The sequence below is a fragment of the Pipistrellus kuhlii genome, unplaced genomic scaffold, assembly GCF_014108245.1.
Source record: "Pipistrellus kuhlii isolate mPipKuh1 unplaced genomic scaffold, mPipKuh1.p scaffold_m20_p_17, whole genome shotgun sequence".
Taxonomy (NCBI): domain Eukaryota; kingdom Metazoa; phylum Chordata; class Mammalia; order Chiroptera; family Vespertilionidae; genus Pipistrellus; species Pipistrellus kuhlii.
In genome coordinates this window covers 3972358-3994761 of record NW_023425482.1, presented here as the reverse complement: position 1 = coordinate 3994761, position 22404 = coordinate 3972358, and the positions used below count along the sequence as shown (strand labels likewise).

Below are 22404 nucleotides of genomic sequence, written 5' to 3'. Positions count from 1 at the left end.
AAACAATTCACACAAATTTTTGAAATCTAAGAAAATTCTCTCACCCATGGCTATAATAGTAATAAACTAAGTAAGTTGGTTTAAACAGTCTTTGGGGCTGACATTGAAGAAGGATGATTTTTGTGAGTGCTATATTTAACACACTGATGTTGCTTATTTATTAGGTCCAGTCCACACTCTGTGGCCCTCTTTTATATGACCTCTTCTTGTCACTGAGTCAAGAATAGTATTATTAATTAAATGGGACAATCATTTTAGAGACTAGGACTTTTCATTCTATTGCTAAAGGAAATTGCATGTGATATGCTCCTCATTGAAGAGCATTGAGCAGGGTGTTACTTTTCTTGATAGCAGCAAAGAGCAGGAATGAGCTAAGGAAAAACAATTAAAAATAAGTGACCCTGGCTGGGTAGCTTAGTTGGTTAGAGCATCCTCTCGATATGCCAGGGGTTTGGGTGTGTTCTCTGGTCTGGGCATGTACAAGAAGTAACCAATGAATTCATCAGTAAGTGAAGGCTGCCTTGTATGTGAAACATGCTTTCTATTATGCATTGACTACATTTTGTTATGCACATTTCATTTGTTTAATAATGTGTATAAGACACCTTTCTAAATGAAACTCTGTGCCACACTTTGCACTACTCCTAACATAATGATAACCTCAAGACTATCAGGAGAAATAGTTAAATTTCCATTTTATGAAGAACCAAATTATTAGTTAAGCTTTTTAAAAAATTACCAGTTTAGCCAAAACCGGCTCAATGGATAGAGCGTCAGACTGTGGACTCAAGGGTCCTGGGTTCGATTCTGGTCAAGGGCATGTACCTTGGTTGCGGGCACATCCCCAGTGGGGGGTGTGCAGGAGGCAACTGATCGATGTTACTCTCTCATCGATGTTTCTAACTTTCTATCCCTCTTCTTTCCTCTCTGTAAAAAATCAATAAAATATATATTTTTAAAAATTACCAGTATACATAATTAATCAGAGTGCATTTTTAAGTTCTAACTTTTTTGTTGTTGATTATATAATGCATCATTTGAAAATACCAAGGAAATAATATTTTTGTTTTTAATAATGAATGAGTGGAAGTAATGCTAGTTGGCAGTATTTGGTTATGAGGCATCAATAAAGTAATTGTGGCCTAAACCGGTTTGGCTCAGTGGATAGAGCGTTGTCCTGTGGACTGAAAGGTCCGGGTTCGATTCTGGTCAAGGGCATGTACCTTGGTTGCGGGCACATCCCCAGTAAGGGGTGTGCAAGAGGCAGCTGATTGATGATTCTCTCTCATCGATTTTTCTAACTCTCTATCCCTCTCTCTCCCTCGCCGTAAAAAATCAATAAAATATATTTAATAAATAAATAAAGTAATTGTGTTTATTTTATTTTTTTACACTTCACTGTAGTTTATTTATTTTAAAATATGTTTTCATTCTTAACTTGCATCTTTTTTATTTTTTATTTTTTATTGATTTTTTACAGAGAGGTAGGGAGAGAGAGAGCTAGAAACATCGATGAAAGAGAAACATCAACCAGCCGCCTCCTGCACACCCCCCACCTGGGATGCACCCGCAACCAACGCACATGCCCCCTACTGAAACCGAACCCAGGACCCTTCAGTCCACAGACCAATGCTCTGCCACTGAGCCAAACCGGTTTCGGCTCACTGTAGTTTATTGAAAGCACTGTGCTCACAGTCATGAATGTGGTTGTCTTAGTGTCTCAGATTTTTCTAAAATTATAATGTGATGCTGGCTATTCACACTTGTTGCAAATATGGCCCTGCTTCCTGGGCACACTGCTCCCTCCCTCCCAAATAGAAGATTCAAGTGGTTGGAATTCAAGATCAGCTTGACTCCTTTAAAGTAATTGTGTTTTTAAAAAATAGTAAGTGAAACAACACATAGATGTTTCTCTCCTCTTTCTTTTCTTTTCTTTTCTTTTTTTTTTAAAATATATTTTATTGATTTTCCACAGAGAGGAAGGAATAGGGATAGAGAGCTAGAAACATCGATGAGAGAGATACATCGACCAGTTGCCTGCTGCACGCCCTCTGCCAGGGATGTGCCCGCAACCAACATACATGCCCTTGACCGGAATCGAACCTGGGACCTTTCAGTCCGCAGACCGATGCTCTATCCACTGAGCCAAACCCATTTCGGCCTCTTTCTTTTTCTTTTATTTTCTCTGTCTCATATCAATCAATCAATCAATCAACCAACCAATGAAATATTAATAAATAGTAGAACAAATAGTGAAATTGCCAACATAGACACAGAAAAAATTAAATTGGCCTTAAGAATATGGAACATATTCAAGTAGGAGAATGCTCATCCTGAAAACAGAATTTTGGAAATAAAATTGGTACACTACTGTAATACATGGAAGACTGATCCTGGTTGTCCTTTTTTTTCCCCCCCAGAGTTTCCAATTGCAACTGCTAACCCCTACCTTTGAAGGGATCCATGGATTGTTATTGAAACAGCATCTTGTCCAGAATCCAGTGAGGCTCTGGAAGCTTTTAGGTGTGTATCTGTTGAAAGACAAGTGACAGGCAAAGCATGTGCCATTTGTGAGTAAATTAAGGGTAATGTTGCTGGTTTGACATTGACAGAAAAATGAAATCACTAATAGGACCTTTGGCTTCTATATTATCATGAGTCCTTAGACGCTTTGAAATGAAGTTTATGAAAAGGATGGTTATTTAAGATCAGAACAGGCCACTTTTGCTTATTTTGAATCATTTGTGTTTTGTTTTTTTAAAATATATTTTATTGATTTTTCAAGAGAGGAAGGGAGAGGGATAGAGATCTAGAAACATCTATGAGAGAGATACATCAACCAGCTGCCTCCTGCACACCCCCTACCAGGGATGTGCCCGCAAACAAGGTACATGCCCTTGACCAGAATCGAACCTGGGACCTTTCAGTTGGTAGGCTAACGCTCTATCCATTGAGCTAAACTGGTTTCGGCTGTTTTGCTTTTTTTTTTTTTTTTTTAATTCTGGTGTAGAGCAATAATTGGGCTGCTTGAAAAGTTTTGTCATGTTCTCATGTTCTCTAGCCAGCTCCACGAATGTTTGTAAGGATCTATAGAGTGGCTCATGTGTTTATAACCAGAAGGTAACTAAAACTAGTCTGGAAATAATTTGCTCTCACTATAGAGTTCCACTGTTCAGTGAGACCTGCTGTCTCTCTTGACTTTAGGTCAAAGGTCCTTTTGGAGTGACTTCTGTAATTTTACTCCCTCCTTCATCCAGTTGGAATAGGGAAAGATTAAAATCTTTTGACTCCAAGTGTGCATCAAATAACCTGGTGTCTGCACATGGTGAGAAAGCTGTGACTTGGGGCAGTTTGCACATCTGGTATCTGTGTTTTTTCATTTAAATTTACACATGCACTCAGTGGTACACCCTTCACCCTTCAACAGCCTGATCTGTGTCAAATAGCCATTAAGGTAGTTTCACTTGTGATTTTGTTAATCCTGTGAAGAAAAGTATAACTCGGTCATGGTTTTGAGAATCTTTTACCCCCGTTTTTTACAGATTGGTTAAGACCTTGGATAAGATAGGCCTTTTGTATGAGGAGTGCTATGTAGTCCTGTTTTGGTGATGGTGACAGTTGGCTCGCTGCCTTACTGCATGTGCCAAAGCCACTTGTGTCCTTTGTTCATTTAAGTGACTGTATATATTAAAGGGTTTATTCTTCAATGAATTCCTGACATGTTCTCAAATTTACATTCATAACTAATTTTCACTTCCTCACATTTAAATCACAAAGATATTTCATAAGTTGAAGTAGTTAATTATTTTATAACTAGAGGCCTGGTTCATGAAATTCGTGCATGGGTAGGGTCCCCAGGCCTGGCCAGAGATCAGGGCCCATCTGTGGGGTGATCGGGGTTGGGGGGGCCCGCTGGCACCTGCCTTGGCCAGCCTGGCACCGCCTGCTTCCCGGCCCTGTCTCCTAGTACCACCAGTCGCCTCCCTCGGTGGGGCAACCTGGAGGGCAATCGGGGCTTCTGCTGGCACCTGCCTTGGCTAGCCTGGGACCTGTGGCCTGGGGGCAGCTCCTGCATTGAGTGTCTGCCCCTTGTGGTCAGTGTGCATCATAGTGACTGATCTTACCACTGATCATTCCACTGTTCAGTCGATTTGCATATTAGGCTTTTACTATATAGGATTTGTAGATATTATACTAAGAATGCGATAGAAGTAAATGCTTTATCTCACACTTCTATATCTTATAGGTTTTGGATAGTTTCTATTTTGATTTGGTTATTTGAAAATGTACTCTTTTACTAAGTGTTCCACTATAGTTGCAGATCTTGATTGTTAAACACTTTCCTATTCCTGTAGGTGGCACTTACTATTTTAATACCTCAAGGAAGAAGCAGAAGACTAAGGACCATGATAAATCCAAGGGGAGGACCCCTGAAGATGATGAAGGTAGCTTATTGGATGTTCTGGAATGATGGCTGGCTTTGTTGCCTTCACAAGCATATTCTAGACAAAGCAACAGGAAACCTATTTTAATTTTTTCCATTGATTTTTTAATTTTTATTTTTATAGAGAGTGGAAGGAAAGGAGATAGAAAGGGCGGGGGGAGAGAGAGATCAATTGTTTGCCTGCTGCATGTTTCCCAACAAGGGCAGGGGATCATACCTGCAACCCAGATATGTGCCCTTGAGCAGGAATCGAAACTGCAACGGTGAGGGTAGATACTCTTAACCATTGAGCTACTGGTCAGGGCAGAAAACTGTCTTAAAAGTAGGGCAAGCATCTGTGCTCCTCTCCCTGTGAGTAACTATCCCCAATCTCTAATTCTGTTGCTGGGTCCTTCCTGCCTGTCCTTTTAGAGATGCTTTCAGCAGCACCTGTCTGGTGAACTCTTCAGAATGCCTAAAGATAGGGAGCATTTCTGTTCTTTGCATGGAAAAAGTGAACCTTACATCTCCCCCATGCTCAAGAGTTCTGGGACACAAGGAAGATACTAGGACTCAAGGAAGATACTAGGACTCCTTAGATAGACTCAATCCCATAAACACCTGGTTAGTATTTCCACAGCCTCCAGGCTTGAGAATTAGCCCCAGAGGAGAGGGTGCAGTGTAAGGAAAACATAGGCGATCACTGTTCTGTAAAAGAACCGCTGTGATCCTGTCTCAGCCTCCAGTCCCAGTTCACAGTGAACTCACTTGCAAATGTTGTCTCATCTCTACTCTGAAATTGGGACCGGATGATCATATAAAGGGTGAGGGAAATAAACATGTAAGTTTGAACAGAGTTTACCTCTAAGGAGCTGATGATAATGAGAATGAAGGAACTGGGGCAGCTTGTGCTAAGGGTGCAGCCGTGTGTGTGTGTGTGTGTGTGTGTGTGTGGTATGGTGGGTGTTGTGTTCGTCCACACATACATACCAGTCTGGTTTTTATTTGAAAAGAATTGAACTTTTGTGAAGAAAACGGAACAGGTATTTAGTGGAGTCCAAATCCTAACTGTCCTTTTATTGTTTTTAGACATTCTGAAAACTGTCTTATTTAACACCAAGCTGTATATCTTTTGAAAATTGTAGCTTTGTTTCACACTGTAGAACAGATGGTTGTGAGTCACAGAGTTACTTTTTTAAACCCCTTTCACATGGGGTGTGGTGGGCATTATGTACAGAGCATTGAGGAACATCAGTTGATTTGTGCATTGCAGCCACCCAGTCAGGAACGGGATTTACAAGTTCAGTGTCTTAAATGTATCGAAAATAGACATTATGATCATATAAAGCCTCTAAAGGAGAGATGTTGTCATGAAACTCATTCAGGTCAGTGTGTTTTGGTTAATTTGATGACTGTCAGCATTATTTATTAGAGAACAAGATTGAAAATAAAATATTTGAAATAGATGGTTTCTAAATAATTAGTACTCACCTGAGAACATAAATTTGCTTTCCAGAATAATTTATATCCTCTATTTAACTGCCTCCTGTGAGTATGAATTTTAAACATTAGGTTTATCACTATAATCTATTATAACAAGATATGAGCCAAAATCGGTTTGGCTCAGTGGATAGAGCCTTGGTCTGCAGACTGAAAGGTCCCAGGTTTGATTCCAGTCAAGGGCATGTGCTTTGGTTTCGGGCACATCCCCGGTGGGATTGTGCAGGAGGCAGTTGGTCGATGTATCTCTCTCATCGATGTTTCTAGCTCTCTAACCCCCCCCCCCCCCCCCGTGAAAAATCAATAAAATATATTTTTTAAAAAGATAAGAAATATCAGATTTACTATAATGTATTTAAAATGATTACTAGGACAGCCTTCTAGTAGGTTTCATTTGTGTGTGGGTTTTTTCAACTTTTGAATTCTTTATTCTACTGTTCTCTGTTTTGTCATTTAGTTTTAAGCTGATTTAAAATGCATTTGAGCCGAAATCGGTTTGGTTCAGTAGATCAGTGTTTCCCAACCTTCTCTCATGATGAGAATCACCTGGTGGAGTTGTTAAAACACAGATTCCTGAATCCCAACTAAGAAGTGCTAAACTAGAATTTTTGGGAACATATAGGTAAAATTGTATACTTAACTAGTGCTCTAAGACAGATTTTATATACAGAGCACTAAGTTAGGTATGCAATTTTACCTATATGTTCTCAAAAATTCTAGTTTAGCACTTCTTAGTTGGGATTCAGGAATCTGAGAAGGTTGGGAAACACTGCAGTAGATAAAGGGTCAGCCTACGGACTGAAAGGTCCCAGGTTCAATTCCAGTCAAGGGCATGTACTTTGCATGTACTTTGGTTGCTGGCACATCCCCAGTGGGGGGTGTGCAGGAGGCAGCTGATAGGTGTTTCGCTCTCATTCATGTTTATCTCTGTCCCTCTCTCTTCCTCTCTGTAAAAAATCAATAAAATATATTTTTAAAAAATGCTTTTGAATTTCTCTAAACTGATACTGGAGAGGAAGATGGTGTGTTTGTGGGTGATACCTCTAGGCAGTGCAGAGAGGAGCAGGTGCACGGTGAGTTCCACCTGTTCTCTTGTCCTTGGAGACTACATGTGTAGCTTGCTGTGGACCTCCCACCCCAGGCTTTGGGCTGAGCCTGCATTTGTCTTGGGTCCTCTCTGGGCTTCCTTGGAGTGGATGAGCACCTTTGTGCATGAAGGGACACATGGATTGTGGGGAGAACAAATAAGTAGCTGAAGTTTTGGCTGCTGAGATCTGGATCCATCTTGGGCAAAACGTGAAAGGTTGCTTGCATTTCTCAGTGGGCATCATTAGCAACAGGTCTGGTAGAATCTAGTTGGAGTGTTGGGGAAGATGAGCCATACTGCGTCGGTGAGCTCCACAGGATTAGTTCTAAGGCCTCTTTTTGTAAAGAAATGCCGGATGGTTGTAAGGACGGATACATGGGCCATGACCATGAAGAGCACCACATAATTAAAATATAGCACCTTTCCCTCCACCTCAGCAGAGGAGAGGGCTTGTCTGATCAGGGGACTTGGGCAGAAGAGATCTTTTGGTGGGTCACTAAAATCCAGTCAACCTGTAGGACTCTGTTTCCCAGCTTTGCTGTGGCCCAGAGAGAAGTGACCCCTGCGTGTGCTTTCTGTTCCTCCCCAAAAGTTTCTCCTTCATTTCCTCCTTCCTGGAGTGTTCCTCTGTCCACCATCTGCTGAGGTTGACTCATCTCTCCCGAGGTTTCCTCATGACTAGATCTGGGACTGAGCCCTCTATCTTTTTCCATTCCCAAGAACTGAACTTGAAGTTGTATATATTTAAAAAATATATTTTTTAAATATATTTTTATTGATTTTTTTACAGAGAGGAAGAGAGGGATAGAGAATTAGAAACATTGATGAGAGATAATCATCGACCAACTGCCTCTTGCACACACACACAGCCCTCCCCCCCCCACTGGGGATGTGCCCGCAACCAAGGTACATGCCCGGGACCCTTCAGTCCGCAGGCCGACGCTCTATCCACTGAGCCAAACCGGTTTCGGCTGAAGTTGTCTATATTTTAAGTTGGGTATTAATAACAGTGATGTGCCCTAGCTGGTTTGGCTCAATGGATAGAGTATCGGCCTGCGGACCGAAGAGTCCCAGTTACTAGTTCAGTCAAGGGCACGTGTCGTGTTGCAGGCTCAATCACCGGTGGGGAATGTGCAGGAGGCAGTCGATCAGTGATTCTCTCATCATTGATGTTTCTGTTTCTTCTTCTCTGAAATCAATTTAAAAAAAATAAGTGAGTAATGCAATATGGTGGTGATGGGGGAGTTACCTGATGGATCTGAGAAAGAATTGTTCTTTAAGAATAATCTAGAATTAATGCCGAAACTGGTTTGGCTCAGTGGTAGAGCGTCGGTCTGTGGACTGAAAGGTCCCAGGTTCGATTCCTGTCAAGGGCATGTACATTGGTTGCGGGCACATACCCGGTAGGGGGTGTGCAAGAGGCATCTGGTCGTTGTTTCTCTCTCATTGACGTTTCTAACTCTCTCTCCCTCTCCCTTCCTCTCTGTAAAAAAATCAATAAAATACATTTTTTTAAAAAAAAAAAGAATAATCTAGAATTAAGTAATTCCCAGAATTAAGTGGATCCCAGTATGTGTCTAATGACTATACATATCTTGCACTATATATATATATATATATATATATATATTTTTTTTTTTTTTTTTTTTTTTGAGAGAATAAGAGAGAAAGAAGAAATCTATGTGAGAGAGGTACATCCATTGGCTGCCTCCAGTACATGTCCTGACCACAACCCACAACCTAGTCATATGCCCTGACTGGAAATCGAGCCAGGGACCTTTCAGTGTATAGGATGATGCTCCAGTCAACTGACTAGGGCTACCTTGCACTTTTCAAATCTAATTGTGATGAATGACATATAACTTATTTGTATGTTACTCATTATAAATATTAAGTATAACATAGTGGTTAGGGGGAGGATACATGGGGTCTTTAGAGGCGTCGGAAAGGTATTATTTCCTTTATTTTAATTTATTATTAGTAAATATATATATTTTAAAATATATTCTTATTGATTTCAGAGAGGAAAGGAGAGGGAGAGAGAGAGAGATAGAAACATCAATGATGAGAAAATCATTGATTGGCTGCCTCCTGCACACCACCCACCGGGGATCGAGCCCACAACCCGGGCATGTGCCCTTGACTGGAATTGAACCTGGGACCTTCAGTCCACAGGCCAACACTTTATCCACTGAGCCAAACCAGCTAGGGCTTATTTATTTATTTTTTTAATATATATATATATATATATATATATATATATATATATATATATATATATATTTTTTTTTTTTAATTTCAGAGGGAAGGGAGAGGGATAGAAATAGAAACATTAGTGATGAGAGAGAATCATCAATAGGCTATCTCCTGCTATTTCTCTAAGCTCACAACCCAGGCATGTGCCCTGATCAGAGCCTAACCATGACTTCCTGGTTCATAGATTAACGCTCAACCACTGAACCACATTGGCCAGGCAGGAAATGTATCATTTCTTAAGGTAGGTGGTGGTAAAACTTATTTGTTTTATTGTTATTAATACTTATAGGTGTTATAAATACTCTGTTGATGATGTTTAGTATCTAATCAAACCTGGAACCGGAAGTACCTGACTTTATTATGGCTTGGGTCAGATATGTTTTCATTGAAGGAGTTTTCTATGGAGCTGCACTTTATGGTGGTCCTGGGAGGTTTTGTTTTGTTTTGTTTTTTAATGTTTTTATTGATATTAGAGAGTGAGTGAGGAGAGAGAGACAGACAAACAGACCAACAGACATCATTCAGCTGTCTCCTGACCAGAGCTCAAACCTGCAACTTGGGTATGTGCCCTAGTTGGGAATCAAATTGGCTTTCCTTCGGTATATGAGATGATGCCTAACCAACTGAGCCATATGGCCAGGGCCTGGAAAGCTTTTTAATTTTAAAAATGGTTTTATATTATCTGAGCTGGTGGGACCTCTGAATGGAATGTTTGTAACTTTGAAAGGCTTGTGATTAGCGTTTGTCTTGAATCGCTTTGTTGAAAAATAGTCCAGAATGTATGATCTTGTGGGAGATAAGACATTACTGTCTTAGCGTTGAGCTTTCCTGATGAAAGGATATAAAGCATAGAGGGGAGGCGTGGCCTGAGGTCTGCGTCTAACACTTCTGATCCCTGCTCACAGAGGAGAGGAAACGCAAGGAGCGGGAGGACCAGATGTACCGTGAGAGGCTGCGCACATTGTTCATCATCGCCGTGGTCATGAGCCTGCTGAATGCATTTAGCACCAGCGGCGGCAACATTTCCTGGAATGACTTTGTCAACGAGATGCTGGCCAAAGGCGAGGTGCAGCGGGTCCAGGTGGTCCCTGAGAGCGACGTGGTGGAAGTGTACCTGCACCCTGGAGCCGTGGTGTTCGGGCGACCTGTGAGTGATGACAAGGGCACGAGCGTGGAAAGACCTGGAGACGAGTGTGTATCCTCCTTTTCACTCAGTCCCTGCCCACCCTCATTTTTTTGGTTGTCATATTTTTATGTCTTCTTAAAAGAAGATGTGAGTATCTTTATTTAAAGGAGGATTTCTTGGAGGTTTTTGAGTGGTGGCCCACTAAGATGGAGCTTGAAAGGGGAGAGGCAGTGTTGTCTTCAGATAGAAGCTAGTGGGGTCCACAGATGCCATGATGTCAGAACACTAAAAGGAAGAGTTGAAGTAGTGACAGGTTGGTCATAGTGGTGACTCCCTGTAATAGGGACTAAGGGGAGAGGAGCCAGTTGCAGTCCTGTGCTTTTGTTCATTCTGTTTAGGTGTCTGGTGTGTGGTGCTGGCCAGAGGTTAGCAGACAGGGTAGCTTGTGGCAAATGGATGTGATATGAGGTGATTAGGGGTTGGCGAAGCAGAAATCTCTTGGGGGGTTAGAGTGGGGACAAAAACTTAACAGTACTGCCCTAGCCAGTTTGGCTCAGTGGATAGAGCGTCGGCCTGAGGACTAAAGAGTCCTAGGTTCGATTCTGGCCAAGGGCACGTGCCCAAGTTGCGGGCTTGATCCCCCGCCCCCTAGTAGAGGGCATGCAGGAGGCAGCCAGTCAATGATTCTCTCTCATCATTGATGTTTCTATCTCTCTATCTATTCTTTCAACTCTGAAATCAACAATATATATGTGTACACACACACACACACACACACACACTAACAGTACTGCGAGGGGGTGGCTAAAGGACTAGAGTCTGCAAGGGCTGGTCCTCCAACAGGAGCAAGAAAGGGAACAAGGAGCCTGTATCATTGCCTAGCTCAGGCATCCCCCTCGCCTCAGGAGAGAACCCCAGCCTAGTCAGAACTGGAGAGCAGTGCCCTAACCAGAGAGGTGGCAGACACTGCAGAGGGGTCAGGAGTGTGGGATTTCATACCAGGTATGAAGTTAAGACAAAGATTGCAAGAGACACACCCTAGTGTCAGTGGCCTAGTTGTCTGGCACTGCTGGGAAAAGAGGTGAGGCGTACGGAAACAGCCCCAAAAGTTTGGGTGAAAATCCTTGGTGCAAATGAATCACTCTCCAATCTCTGATTCCCTTCTTTTCATTCTCTGATAGTCACAGCATCATAGTTTGGCCCAAGAAAGGTAACATTGCATCAGAATTTTTTTTTCTTTTGTCTTTTTTCACCCAGGACTTTATTTTTTTACTTTTTAAATATATTTTTATTGATTTCAGAGAGGAAGGGTGGAGTATTCTCTCCCTCACATCATGCTCCCACAGCATGCCCCAGGTGCACTACATTCTCTACTCTGGTTTTTTAATATGGTGGAGATGTCAGTGGAGTGCTTATCCTGCCCTAAGATGCTTGGCTGTGCGTACAGCACAACCCAATGACTCTTAGATCAGATATCCAACATGGTGTTTGCAGCTGGTTGTCAACTTATAAGACTTGTAATTTAGTTAGGACGATAGGATCAACACATAGTCTGCTGAAAGTAAAAGTTAAATTCCAGCACACTTCAGAAATGAATGGTGATGCCCTCATTGGGTAGCTCAGTTGGTTAAAACATTATCTCAATATGCCAAGGTTGGGGGTTCCATCCCCAGTCAGGGCACATGCAAGAATCAACCAGTGAATGCATAAGTAAGTGGAACAACAAATCAATGTTTTCTTCTCTCTGTTTCTGTCTCTACAATAAAAAAGAAAAAAAATGTGGTGATGATGAGTGCTGCTTGTCTCTGAGTATGTGATGGCTCCAGAAGTGAGAGGATGATTCAGGCCCAGGTGTCCAGACAGTTTTAAAGAGTCTAATGGCTTCTGGAATCATGTTGTGCTCTTGGAACTTGGCATAGAAAGAGGGTCATTTTTACATTTTTTCCTCCAATTAAATTGTGACCCCATTTGCATGGTTAAGCCCAGTTTGAGTGTTCAGAGCATTGAAGAAGTCCAGATCAAACATATGGGGTCTATTACATTATTCGGCAACTGAGGCAAGTGGGTGTTCCAGCACAGGTCATGGTCACTGCATTGTGACTGGTTGGTCCTCTTGTCTGCCTCTCCATCTGGTCTATACCTACAAAGTGGAGCCCAGCCACCTGCCCTCATAGTGATATTTACTCCACAAGAGATTTTTTTTGAGACTCTTAAGGTCTGGGGGTAAATCTAGTTGCTCAGTTTAGATTCCAGAGTGTGTTTAGAATCTGAGCTTGGAACAGTTTAACTTTGGAAAGCATGTGGAGCAGGATCTTAGGAAAATGATGTGGAATCTATGCTCCTCCCTCAAGAGGGTTGCACAGATATTTCTTCTGTGGAAGTTTCAGACTAGCTAGCCCAGGAGCAATCAATTCCTGTGATGAGTTCAAGTCATTGGGAAGGGACTTGGGGACTCAATATGGATTCCTAGACTGGTTTTTAGATTCCTTTCTCAAAAGACTGTGTACCTGGAAGAGGCAGTCTCTTCTATGTCCAGGAAAGGTTTACTGAGAACAATGACACCCACTTAGTTGAATTTCAGATACAGTCAGTGGTTAAACACACACTTTCATATTTTGCTTTAGGTAGTGGACCTTGTCCCCAATCCAGTACTGCAGAATTGTCACGGTGTCTCTGTGCTCTGCTGTGTGGGGCAGGGTGCTGAGTTTAAAATGCAAATGCCTCTTTCCATTTTCTTAAACTGTTGCTATATGTGAAAATAAGAGAAAGCATATCTGTTAAAATTTTGATGTAATTGTATTTGAGCCAAAAAATTTTTTAGTTGTGGACATAGTTACTGAATGCCATCTGTGTGTTTGAGGAATCAGCATTACTCACAGGTCCTGTGCCTTCTGCCCCCAGAGGCTGGCTTTGATGTACCGAATGCAGGTCGCAAACATTGACAAATTTGAAGAGAAGCTTCGAGCGGCTGAAGATGAGCTGAATATCGAAGGCAAGGACAGGATCCCAGTTTCCTATAAGCGTACAGGATTCTTTGGAAAGTATGTGTCAATTTTGTTGGTCCTTGAACTAAACCAGGCTTTGATTTGTAATGTAAGAAACAAACTATAAGCAAAAATTTCAAACTGGCCTTCCTACAGTTAACTAGACCCCCTTGTGGGAAGATAAATAATGTATATAATCCTGAAAAATTTGGAAATGTGTGGGATTTGTCTTAGTCACTTGCTTTACTTGTCTGGTTGTATTTATGAATTTAGCACATTGTGGGGTTGCTGTCTTCTACAAATAGGAAAGTGGAATAGAAAGGGGGAAAACACTGATAACCAGCAGAAACTCTTGATTCAGGGTTGCAGAGAGAAATAGAGACCCTAGGCCATAGGCCAGCAGACTCTTTAGTGGGAGCAGATCAATCAGCACAGTCAGGAGGCTCTAACTATATGCTGGGACTAACAGTGGCTGAAGGCCATGTGCAGAGAGAGGTTTACTGTTGACTCATGGACATACTTTGTAATTCTTGTGTTGTTTTTTTTGTGTGTGTGTTTTTTAAAATATATTTTATTGATTTTCACGGAGAGGAATTGAAAGGGATAGAGAGCTAGAAATGTCGATGAGAGAGAAACATCAACCAGCTGCCTCTTGCACCCTCACACTGGGGATGTGCCTGCAACCAATGTACATGCCCTTGACCGGAATCGAACCCGGGACCTTTCGGTCCGCAGGCCAACGCTCTATCCACTGAGCCAAACCGGTTTCGGCTGTACTTTGTAATTCTTACAAGACTTAGTGACTGGCAAGCACATCTGTGAAATGATCTGTTCCTTTAAATTCTACAACTTACTGGCTCCCGAAGGCTCAGGGCTCTGAGGCTGCACCTTTGGTTTACTGTAGGAATAATAGGGGGACAAGGCAGATGGGTGGCATCCCTCTTCACGTGGGGTTTGACATCCCAGGGTGTACTCTTTATGCTAAGCTAATCCTGCCTTACTAACCAAAATTAACGACCTACTTTTTTTTTTTTTTAATATACTTTTATTGATTTCAGAGAGAGGAAGGGAGTGGGGGAGAGAGAGAAGCATCAATGATGAGAGAGAATAATCGATCGGCTGCCTCCTGCATGCCCCCTTCTGGGGATCAAACCTACAACCTGGGTATGTGCCTCTGACTGGAATCGAACCCAGGATCTTTCAGTCCACCGGCCGAGGCCCTAGCCACTGACTTAATGCCATATTTTTGAAAATGAAATTTATCAAATATGAAAACCTGCTCTTAATGGTTTTTTAATTATCACAAGGCTCTAGATAATTGTGTGTGGCATCAGCTATTCTGGCTTCTCACCAAGGTGATATATACTGTATCTAGAGTTTCTACGCTCCAACTGACACTTTGGAAAAACTTTATGAAAAGGGGTAATTGGTGAGAATTGGACAAGGAAACCCATTTTCACAACCATTTGTCCTACATGTTGTTTTCAGAGGGAGGGGTAGCTCTTCTCATCTTTGAAATGTCCATGGTCCCTGATCCCTGACTTTATAAAGCGTGACTGTCAGCTGCCTGGCTGCCACTTCTGAGCCTGTAACTGCTTCTCTTTCTTGCACTAGTGCCCTCTACGCCTTGGGAATGACAGCGGTGGGCTTGGCCATCCTGTGGTATGTTTTTCGATTGGCTGGAATGACAGGAAGGGAAGGAGGATTCAGTGCTTTTGTAAGTTGTACAAATTGCATCTCATTGAACTTGCAGTCTTAGGATTTGTGTGTTTGTTCTGGCTGAATGCTTTTCCTATAAACAACAGAATAAGTGTACAGTGAAAATGAACCTGTTGGAGAGGCCAGCCTGGACCCATAATTTGGCAGTTCATCTTTCCTTCTGTTTGGCTGACTGGAAGGTGTACAGTAACCAGCTTTACCTGAGGGCCCTTTTCCTTGACTTGTTGGGTGGCTGAGCCAAGGGAGTTTATAGGACAGCTTATTCTGCAGTATTCAACATTAGCTGGGCATGACTGTTTTTGGTTTCCCTACTAGCTACACTAAGAAATTTTAAAGGTTATCTTTAAAAGAACATCCATCATATACTTTAAAGATATTCTATTATGTGCCATATTTTGCTCAACCAGTTTGATAATTCTTGCACATTTATGGCTATCTATTTTTGTTGTTGTATTTAAAGAATACTCTGATGAATTCTATGCACATGCATCTTTTGAGTGCCTAGTTATTTGCCTCATGTGCCTTACTAAAAGTAGATTGGGTAAAGTTTACACATCTTTCTAAGACCTTTAGCTACCCTGCCAGATTGCTCTCTAGAAATTTACCTACTAACATTTATACCAAAACTCCCCAGAATTGAGCGTTATTATATTACTTTTAAAAATTTTTATTGAATTTATTGGAGTGATATTGGTTAATAAAATTATATAGGTTTCAGGTGTAAAATTCTATAATGCATCATCAACATTTACATTACTTTTACAATCAGAAAAAAATTTACATGTTAGTGAGAAAGTCATATGGAATATAAAATAATGAAAAAGATTGTTAAGCCCTAGCCGGTTTGGCTCAGTGAGTAGAGCATTGGCCTGCAGACTGAAGGGTCCTTGGTTCAATTCTAGTCAAGGGCATGTACCTTTTGTACCTTGGTTGCAGGCCCCTCCCAGCCCTGGCCCTGGCCAGGACGCATGCAGGAGACAATTAATCGATGTGTTTCTCTCACACTGATGTTCTCTCTGTCTTTTCCTCTCTTCCACTCTAAAAACCAATGGAAAAATGTCCTCAGCTGAGGATTAAAAAAAATAGACATCGTTAAATTACCTAATTTGTGTGTGTGAGTTTTGGGTTTTATTTTATTTTTTAAAATATATTTTTATGGATTACAGAGAGGAAGGGACAGGGAGAGAGAGATAGAAACATAAATGATGAGAGAGAATTTTGATCAGCTGCCTCTTGCATGCCCCACACTGGGGATCGAGCCGGCAACCCTTCCCATGTGTCCTGACTGGGAATGGAACTGTGACCTTCTGATTCACAGGTTGACGCTCAACTACTGAGCCGTGCCTGACTGGGTTGGTTTTATTTATTTATTTTTTTGAGGCAAATTGCTAGATGCTAGAGAGCTTTCTTATAGTTAATGATGTAAACTAAACATTTCCCCTTGTATGTCTGAAATGTGACCTTAACTGCCATCTGTCTGCATGAGTGGAGAGGGTGTGGGCTGGTCCTTCTGGGTGGTGGGAGGAGGGTTTCATGAGATCCTCCAGAAATGGGGTGGTGGGGACTAAGGGTGACACTAGTGGAGCCAACACTGAGGCACTCATCCTCCAGCTCTGGGAGTGCACAGCTCTGTACTCTTTGTTCTTTCTATCCAGAATCAGCTTAGAATGGCTCGTTTCACGATTGTGGATGGCAAGTCGGGGAAGGGAATCAGCTTCAAGGATGTGGCAGGGATGCATGAAGCCAAACTGGAGGTCAAAGAGTTTGTGGATTATCTGAAGGTAAGCACATGTTCTGAACAGGAGATGGTGAGAACTACATTGATCAGATGTGTGTGCCGTCTGGTGAGCTCTCTGTGCTGAGGTGGGGGACAACATGCACTCCACAAACTAAATACACAGTTTTGATCAGCAGAAGGGCTGATAGCCGATCACTGATTATACCCAGAACTGGCTTTTTCCAAAACCATGTGCACCATTGCTGATTTATATCAATACATTAATTTACTTTCAAGGGGTCAGTTTCTTGAGAATTACATAGGAAAATCTGTGGTTAGTGTTACATTATCTGCTGCTTTTGTAGAGCCCAGAGCGCTTCCTTCAGCTTGGTGCCAAAGTTCCAAAGGGTGCACTTCTGCTCGGACCTCCTGGCTGTGGAAAGACACTGCTGGCCAAGGCTGTGGCGACAGAGGCCCAGGTGCCCTTTTTGGCGATGGCTGGCCCGGAGTTTGTGGAGGTCATTGGAGGTAGGCATTACTTGGGCTGCAGACAAGCTCGCCTGACCATTTGTGCATGATTGCCCTCCTTTCACACATTCTCCCTTAGGTGACTGAATTAATGAGGAAATGGGAGGAATAGAGAAGGAAAAATGAAACCTGATTTACTGGAAACATTGTATTTATTCATAGAATTGGGTGATGATGTTCTTTAAAGCTACTTCCGCTTGTGGTTCAGGAGGGTGAGCATACTCTAGGGCAGTGTTTCCCAAACTTTTGACATATGTGTACCCTTTTATAATTTTCGTAATGCTGAGTACCCCTCGTTAAAAAAATAAAATAAAATAAAAATTAAAAAATGGATGTATTAGGCGCAGCTAAGCATGGTGCAGTGCATATCCCCATCAAACTCCGGTGCAATGTGTACCCCCACCAAACTCTTTTTTTTTTTTTTTTTTTTAATAAGTTTTTATTGTTCATATTACAAATGTTCCTTTCCCCCACCCCCCACCATTGCTCTCCTCCACCAGGTTCCCACCCCACCCTCTGCCCTTTCCCCTCTCCCCATTGTCCTCATCCATAGGTGCACAGTTTATGTTCAGTCTCTTCCCACTCCCCCCTCTCCCCTTTTCCCCAAGAATCATCAGTTCACTCCCCTTCCATACCTCTGATTCTATTATATTCAACAGTTAATATTGTTCATCAGATTTTTTTAATTTCCTTGGTTTTTAGATTCACTTGTTGATAGTTACGTATTTGTTGTTCATAATTTTTATCTTTGTTTACTTTCTCTTCTGAAAGAACCCCCTTCAGCAATTCATATAATTCTGGTTTGGTGTTGATGAACTCCTTTAGCTTTTGTTTATTAGTGAAGCTCTTTATCTGGCCTTCGATTCTGAGTGATAGCTTTGCTGGGTAGATTATCTTTGGCTGTAGGTTCTTGCTATTCATCACCTTGAATATTTCTTGCCATTCCCTTCTGGCCTGCATGGTTTCTGTTGAGAAGTCAGCTGACAATCGTAAAGGTGCTCCTTTATAGGTAACTACCTTCTTTGCTCTTGCTTCTTTTAATATTCTCTCTTTGTCTTTTGCTCTTGGAATTTTAATAATGATGTGTCTTGGTGTGGTCCTCTTTGGATTCCTTTTGTTTGGAGTTCTGTACGCTTCCTGGACTTGTAAGTCTAATTCTTTCACCAGTTGGGGGAAGTTTTCTGTCACTATTTCTTTCAGTATGTTTTCGATATCTTGCTCTCTCTCATCTTCTGGGACCCCCATAATTCTGATGTTGGTTCGCTTGAAGTTGTCCCAGAGGTTTCTTACATTATCTTCAATTTTCTGGATTCTCTTGCCTTCTAGCTTCTGTGGAGGAGTGTCTTCTGGCTCTTTATGTTCCAAATCTTTGACTTGATTCTTGCGATCATCCCTCCTGTTTTTAGGACTCTGTAAAATATTTTTTATTTCAGACAATGTATTCTTTATTTCTTGTTGATCCCTTATCATTTCTTGTTGACTCCTTATTAATTCTAGTTGATCTCTTTTCATATCCTCATAGGCCTTATCCATCTTTTCTAGGAAATTCTTGAAAAACCTTATAAGCGTAGATTTGAACTCTATATCCAGACGCTTTTTGTCCTCCAATTCTTTCGTTTGTGATCTATTTTGTTGTCTCATTTCGCAGTTACAGATGGGGCGGGGTTTCAGGGTGGAGCCTGCAGCTTTGGCTTCTGTCAGCCCCGCCCTATGCGGGTCCTTCAGTGCTCGCTGCTGCCGGCGCCTCTGAGAGAAAGGTGCCCTCGATTTTCGCCTGCTGCCAAACAGTCTATGCTCTCCCCCAATGAGCCCGGTATTGGGGTTCAGTTCAGTTGGAAGTGGAGTAGGAGGTGGCGTTCAGAGCAGTCTGGAGCCCCTGTCTCCTTCCCGTCAGGGCAATCCCCCGGCACAGCCGACCGTCCCTTCTCTGCGCTCAGTGTGCGCGCCTCCGGGACCTCCCTCCGCCTCTCCCCGGGGTTCCGCCCCACAGCCCGGCTCCCTGTGGCTGAGCCTGAGTCCCCGGGGTCCGGCCTAGAACTGGGGTCCAGAGCAGTCGGGGGCCCAGCACAGTCGGAGTTTTATCTCCTTTCCGCTGGGGAACGCCCGCCAGGCACTCGGCCTCCCTCCTCTCCGGCTCCGTCCTCTCCGCGCGCCACGTCTCCGTACCTTGGCTTTTCCAGCTCCTCCGCACCTCCTTCTGGTTTTCTCCTTGCTTCTCGCTGTAGAATTTCCAGTCAGTCAACCTTCCTGTAGTTCTGGGCAATGTCCGTTTTATATTTTAGTTGTATTTTATTGAAATTGTTGTGTGCGGCTGCAGCTAGGTGTTCACCTGGGCGCAGCCATCTTGGATCTCCCCCACCAAACTCTTCCCGTACCCCTGGGGGTACGCGTACCACACTTTGGGAAACACTGCTCTAGGGTGACCTACACTGGTTTTGTTTGCATGAGTGGATGCTAGCTGAGATTTCATCATCCTTACTGAGCACTTTTGGCCCCTTACCCAAAAGTAGGGTTCGTTTCCCATTACCGGTCTACTTCCTGATCCTCTGTGTCCCTTCAGGCCTTGGCGCTGCCCGTGTTCGGAGCCTCTTCAAGGAGGCCCGCGCCCGGGCCCCCTGCATCGTCTACATTGATGAGATTGACGCTGTGGGCAAGAAGCGCTCCACCGCCATGTCTGGCTTCTCCAACACAGAGGAGGAGCAGACCCTCAACCAGCTTCTGGTGGAAATGGATGGTGAGCACTCTTCTCGGCTGCTTTTGTGAGGGGAGAAGGGTTTTCAACTCTTTCAGAATAGTTGTTTTCTAGGTGGATCATGCTGCTTATGTTTATCCCAAAACCTTATACTTATGCTCATAGGCATTTTATTTTTCTCCAATCATTGGTCTGTACCTCACCACCTGCCACAGATGATGGTGATCTCAGCACACAGAGAATCATTGTTTAGCAGATAAAAGCTAGAAGCAAGATGAGCTTAAAAACTATTCATCATGCTGTCCTCAAGAAACAAAGGTTTTAATTTTAAAAAGTCAAGGGAATAGTAAAGAAAAGCAACTAGGAATACAAGTCATGGTCAGTCTTGTATAACCCAAAGTGATTGTGCTGTTGTGTGTGTCTATACACTGTCCTGGTTTGAAGGGTGACCAGATGGAGGTGGAGCAGGACAACTTGGAGGCTGATGTGTCTGCTGCACTGAGGGAGCTTCTTTGTTTGCCACCCTTGGAAATGATCCCTGGGCGGCTTCCACACAGATTCTTTTTTTTCTTTCCTTTTTTAATTTTTTAATGGAAAGGATCCAGTGAAGGTGACATGGAATTATTTTCTTTTGAGATACTTTGGTAAGATATTATTTTTTTGTTTGTGTGTGTAGATAGGGTATGTTTTTATTGTAGTGAAGGATACATAGAACATAAAATTTACCATTTTAACCATTTTTCTGTGTACAGGTCAGTGGCATTAAGTACATTCTAATTGTTGATGGTCAACCATCACCAGAACTTTCTCATCCTAAACTGAAACTCTGTCCCTGTTAAACACTAACTCACCATTCTCCTTTCCCAGTCCCTGGCATCCATCCTTCTATTGTCTGTCTGTGAATTCAACTATTCTAGGGGCTTTATATAAATGGAATTATGTAGTATTTATTCTGCCTTATTTGACTTATTTCAATGAGCAGAATTTCCTTCTTTTTAAAGACTGAATAATACTCCATTATGTAGATAGACTACATTTTGTTTATGCATTCGACTGTTGATGAACATGTGTGGCTATTGTGAATAATGGGCATTCAAATATCTTTTCATGTCCTAGCTATGTAAGATCCATTTTTAGCTTTTCTTTAATCAGAATTCTAGTTGTATTTTAGCTATTGTAGATGAGGGAGACACTTTTTTCTCAATGTAATTTTGGTATAAGAAAACTATTTGTGCCGAAACCGGTTTGGCTCACTGGTAGAGCGTCGGTCTGCGGACTGAAAGGTCCCAGGTTTGATTCCGGTCAAGGGCATGTACGTTGGCTGCGGGCACATCCCTGGGATGTGCAGGAGGCGGCTGGTCGATGTTTCTCTTTCATTGATGTTTCTGGCTCTCTATCTCTCTCCCTTCCTCTCTGTAAAAAAATCAATAAAATATATTTTTAAAAAAAGAAAAAAAAAGAAAACTATTTGTGTATTTATTTTCCCTTTTTAAGTTTTCTTACCATTTGGGATGTATATCTATTGTCTAGGATACGGATAGTTGAGTTTGATTGTGTGACCTTTTTTTAACCTTTCATTTTCAAGTAAAATAATCCCAGACTTATAAAAGCATTGTAAAGCCGTCAGAAGAGTTCCTTTATAGCTTCCCCAAGCTTTCTAAGGTTGACATGGCTGTGACCAGGCTCTAAGTGTCCACAAAGTCTCTTCTCAGCCCATGGATATTCTTTTTCTGTTCAGGAAAACATGGCACATTTAGTTGTCCTGTCTCTTTGGTCCCTTCTAGCGTGGGTCCAGCTCTCTGTCTTTTTTATGTGTGACCATGACACTTTTGTAGACCAGTTTCATTTAAGGATGCTGTGCTGGGTCTTCAAATATAGGTTGTTGAGTCATGCATTTTTGACAGGAACAGCACAGCAGTCTTGGTGTAATTCATTGCAGGTGGCACTGCTATGCCTCCTCCCTGGTACTGAGATTATGACTGAGATGGCCTCCATGGGCATGGCAAGGCCTTTCCACACACATTGTTGAGTAGGTCAGATGGACTGATGCATGTGGAAGCATTTTATAAGCTCTGCAAGCTCTCCAGTTTTAAAATTAAGGTATAATTTTTAACAAAGCTTAGGAAAGGGCTATGTTACACTGTAAGAATGGTCCCTCCTGGTGCTAACTTGTAGACACAAACAATCAACATCAGAAGAGCTGCCTTCCACATAAAGAGCAAGCTTTCATGAGAAGAAATTTTCCAAAGAACTCAGTGTCTTTATTTTTTTTTAATATGTTTTTGTTTATTTTATTTTTGTTAATCTTTATCCTAGAATATTTTTTTTCATTGTTTTTTTTTAGAGCGAGTGGAAGGGAGAGACAGAGACAG

The 22404-nt window shown here is 42.1% G+C and overlaps 1 protein-coding gene and 1 long non-coding RNA gene across 18 annotated transcripts in view; both read left to right on the top strand.

Annotated features, from left to right (window-relative positions):
* SPG7 (SPG7 matrix AAA peptidase subunit, paraplegin) overlaps nt 1-22404 on the top strand; it is a 49583-nt gene that overhangs the window by 978 nt on the left and 26201 nt on the right. For 12 of the 17 annotated variants that reach the window (XM_036440875.2, XM_036440872.2, XM_036440881.2 and 9 more), the window contains exons 2-9: nt 2421-2523; nt 4356-4445; nt 10172-10539; nt 13294-13433; nt 14991-15093; nt 16751-16876; nt 17178-17340; nt 19901-20074. In XM_036440875.2, coding sequence (XP_036296768.1) covers nt 2421-2523; nt 4356-4445; nt 10172-10539; nt 13294-13433; nt 14991-15093; nt 16751-16876; nt 17178-17340; nt 19901-20074 — 1267 coding nt within the window. Of the gene's footprint in view, nt 1-2420; nt 2524-3061; nt 3121-4355; nt 4446-4855; nt 4905-10171; nt 10540-13293; nt 13434-14990; nt 15094-16750; nt 16877-17177; nt 17341-19900; nt 20075-22404 lie in introns of those variants that run through there. The other 5 variants (XM_045582583.1, XM_045582582.1, XM_045582580.1 and 2 more) reach the window with 5 other exon arrangements.
* Nucleotides 13440-14464, top strand: LOC118720699. Its single transcript, XR_004988507.1, has 2 exons — nt 13440-13910; nt 14171-14464. It is a non-coding gene; the product is annotated as an uncharacterized LOC118720699 (long non-coding RNA).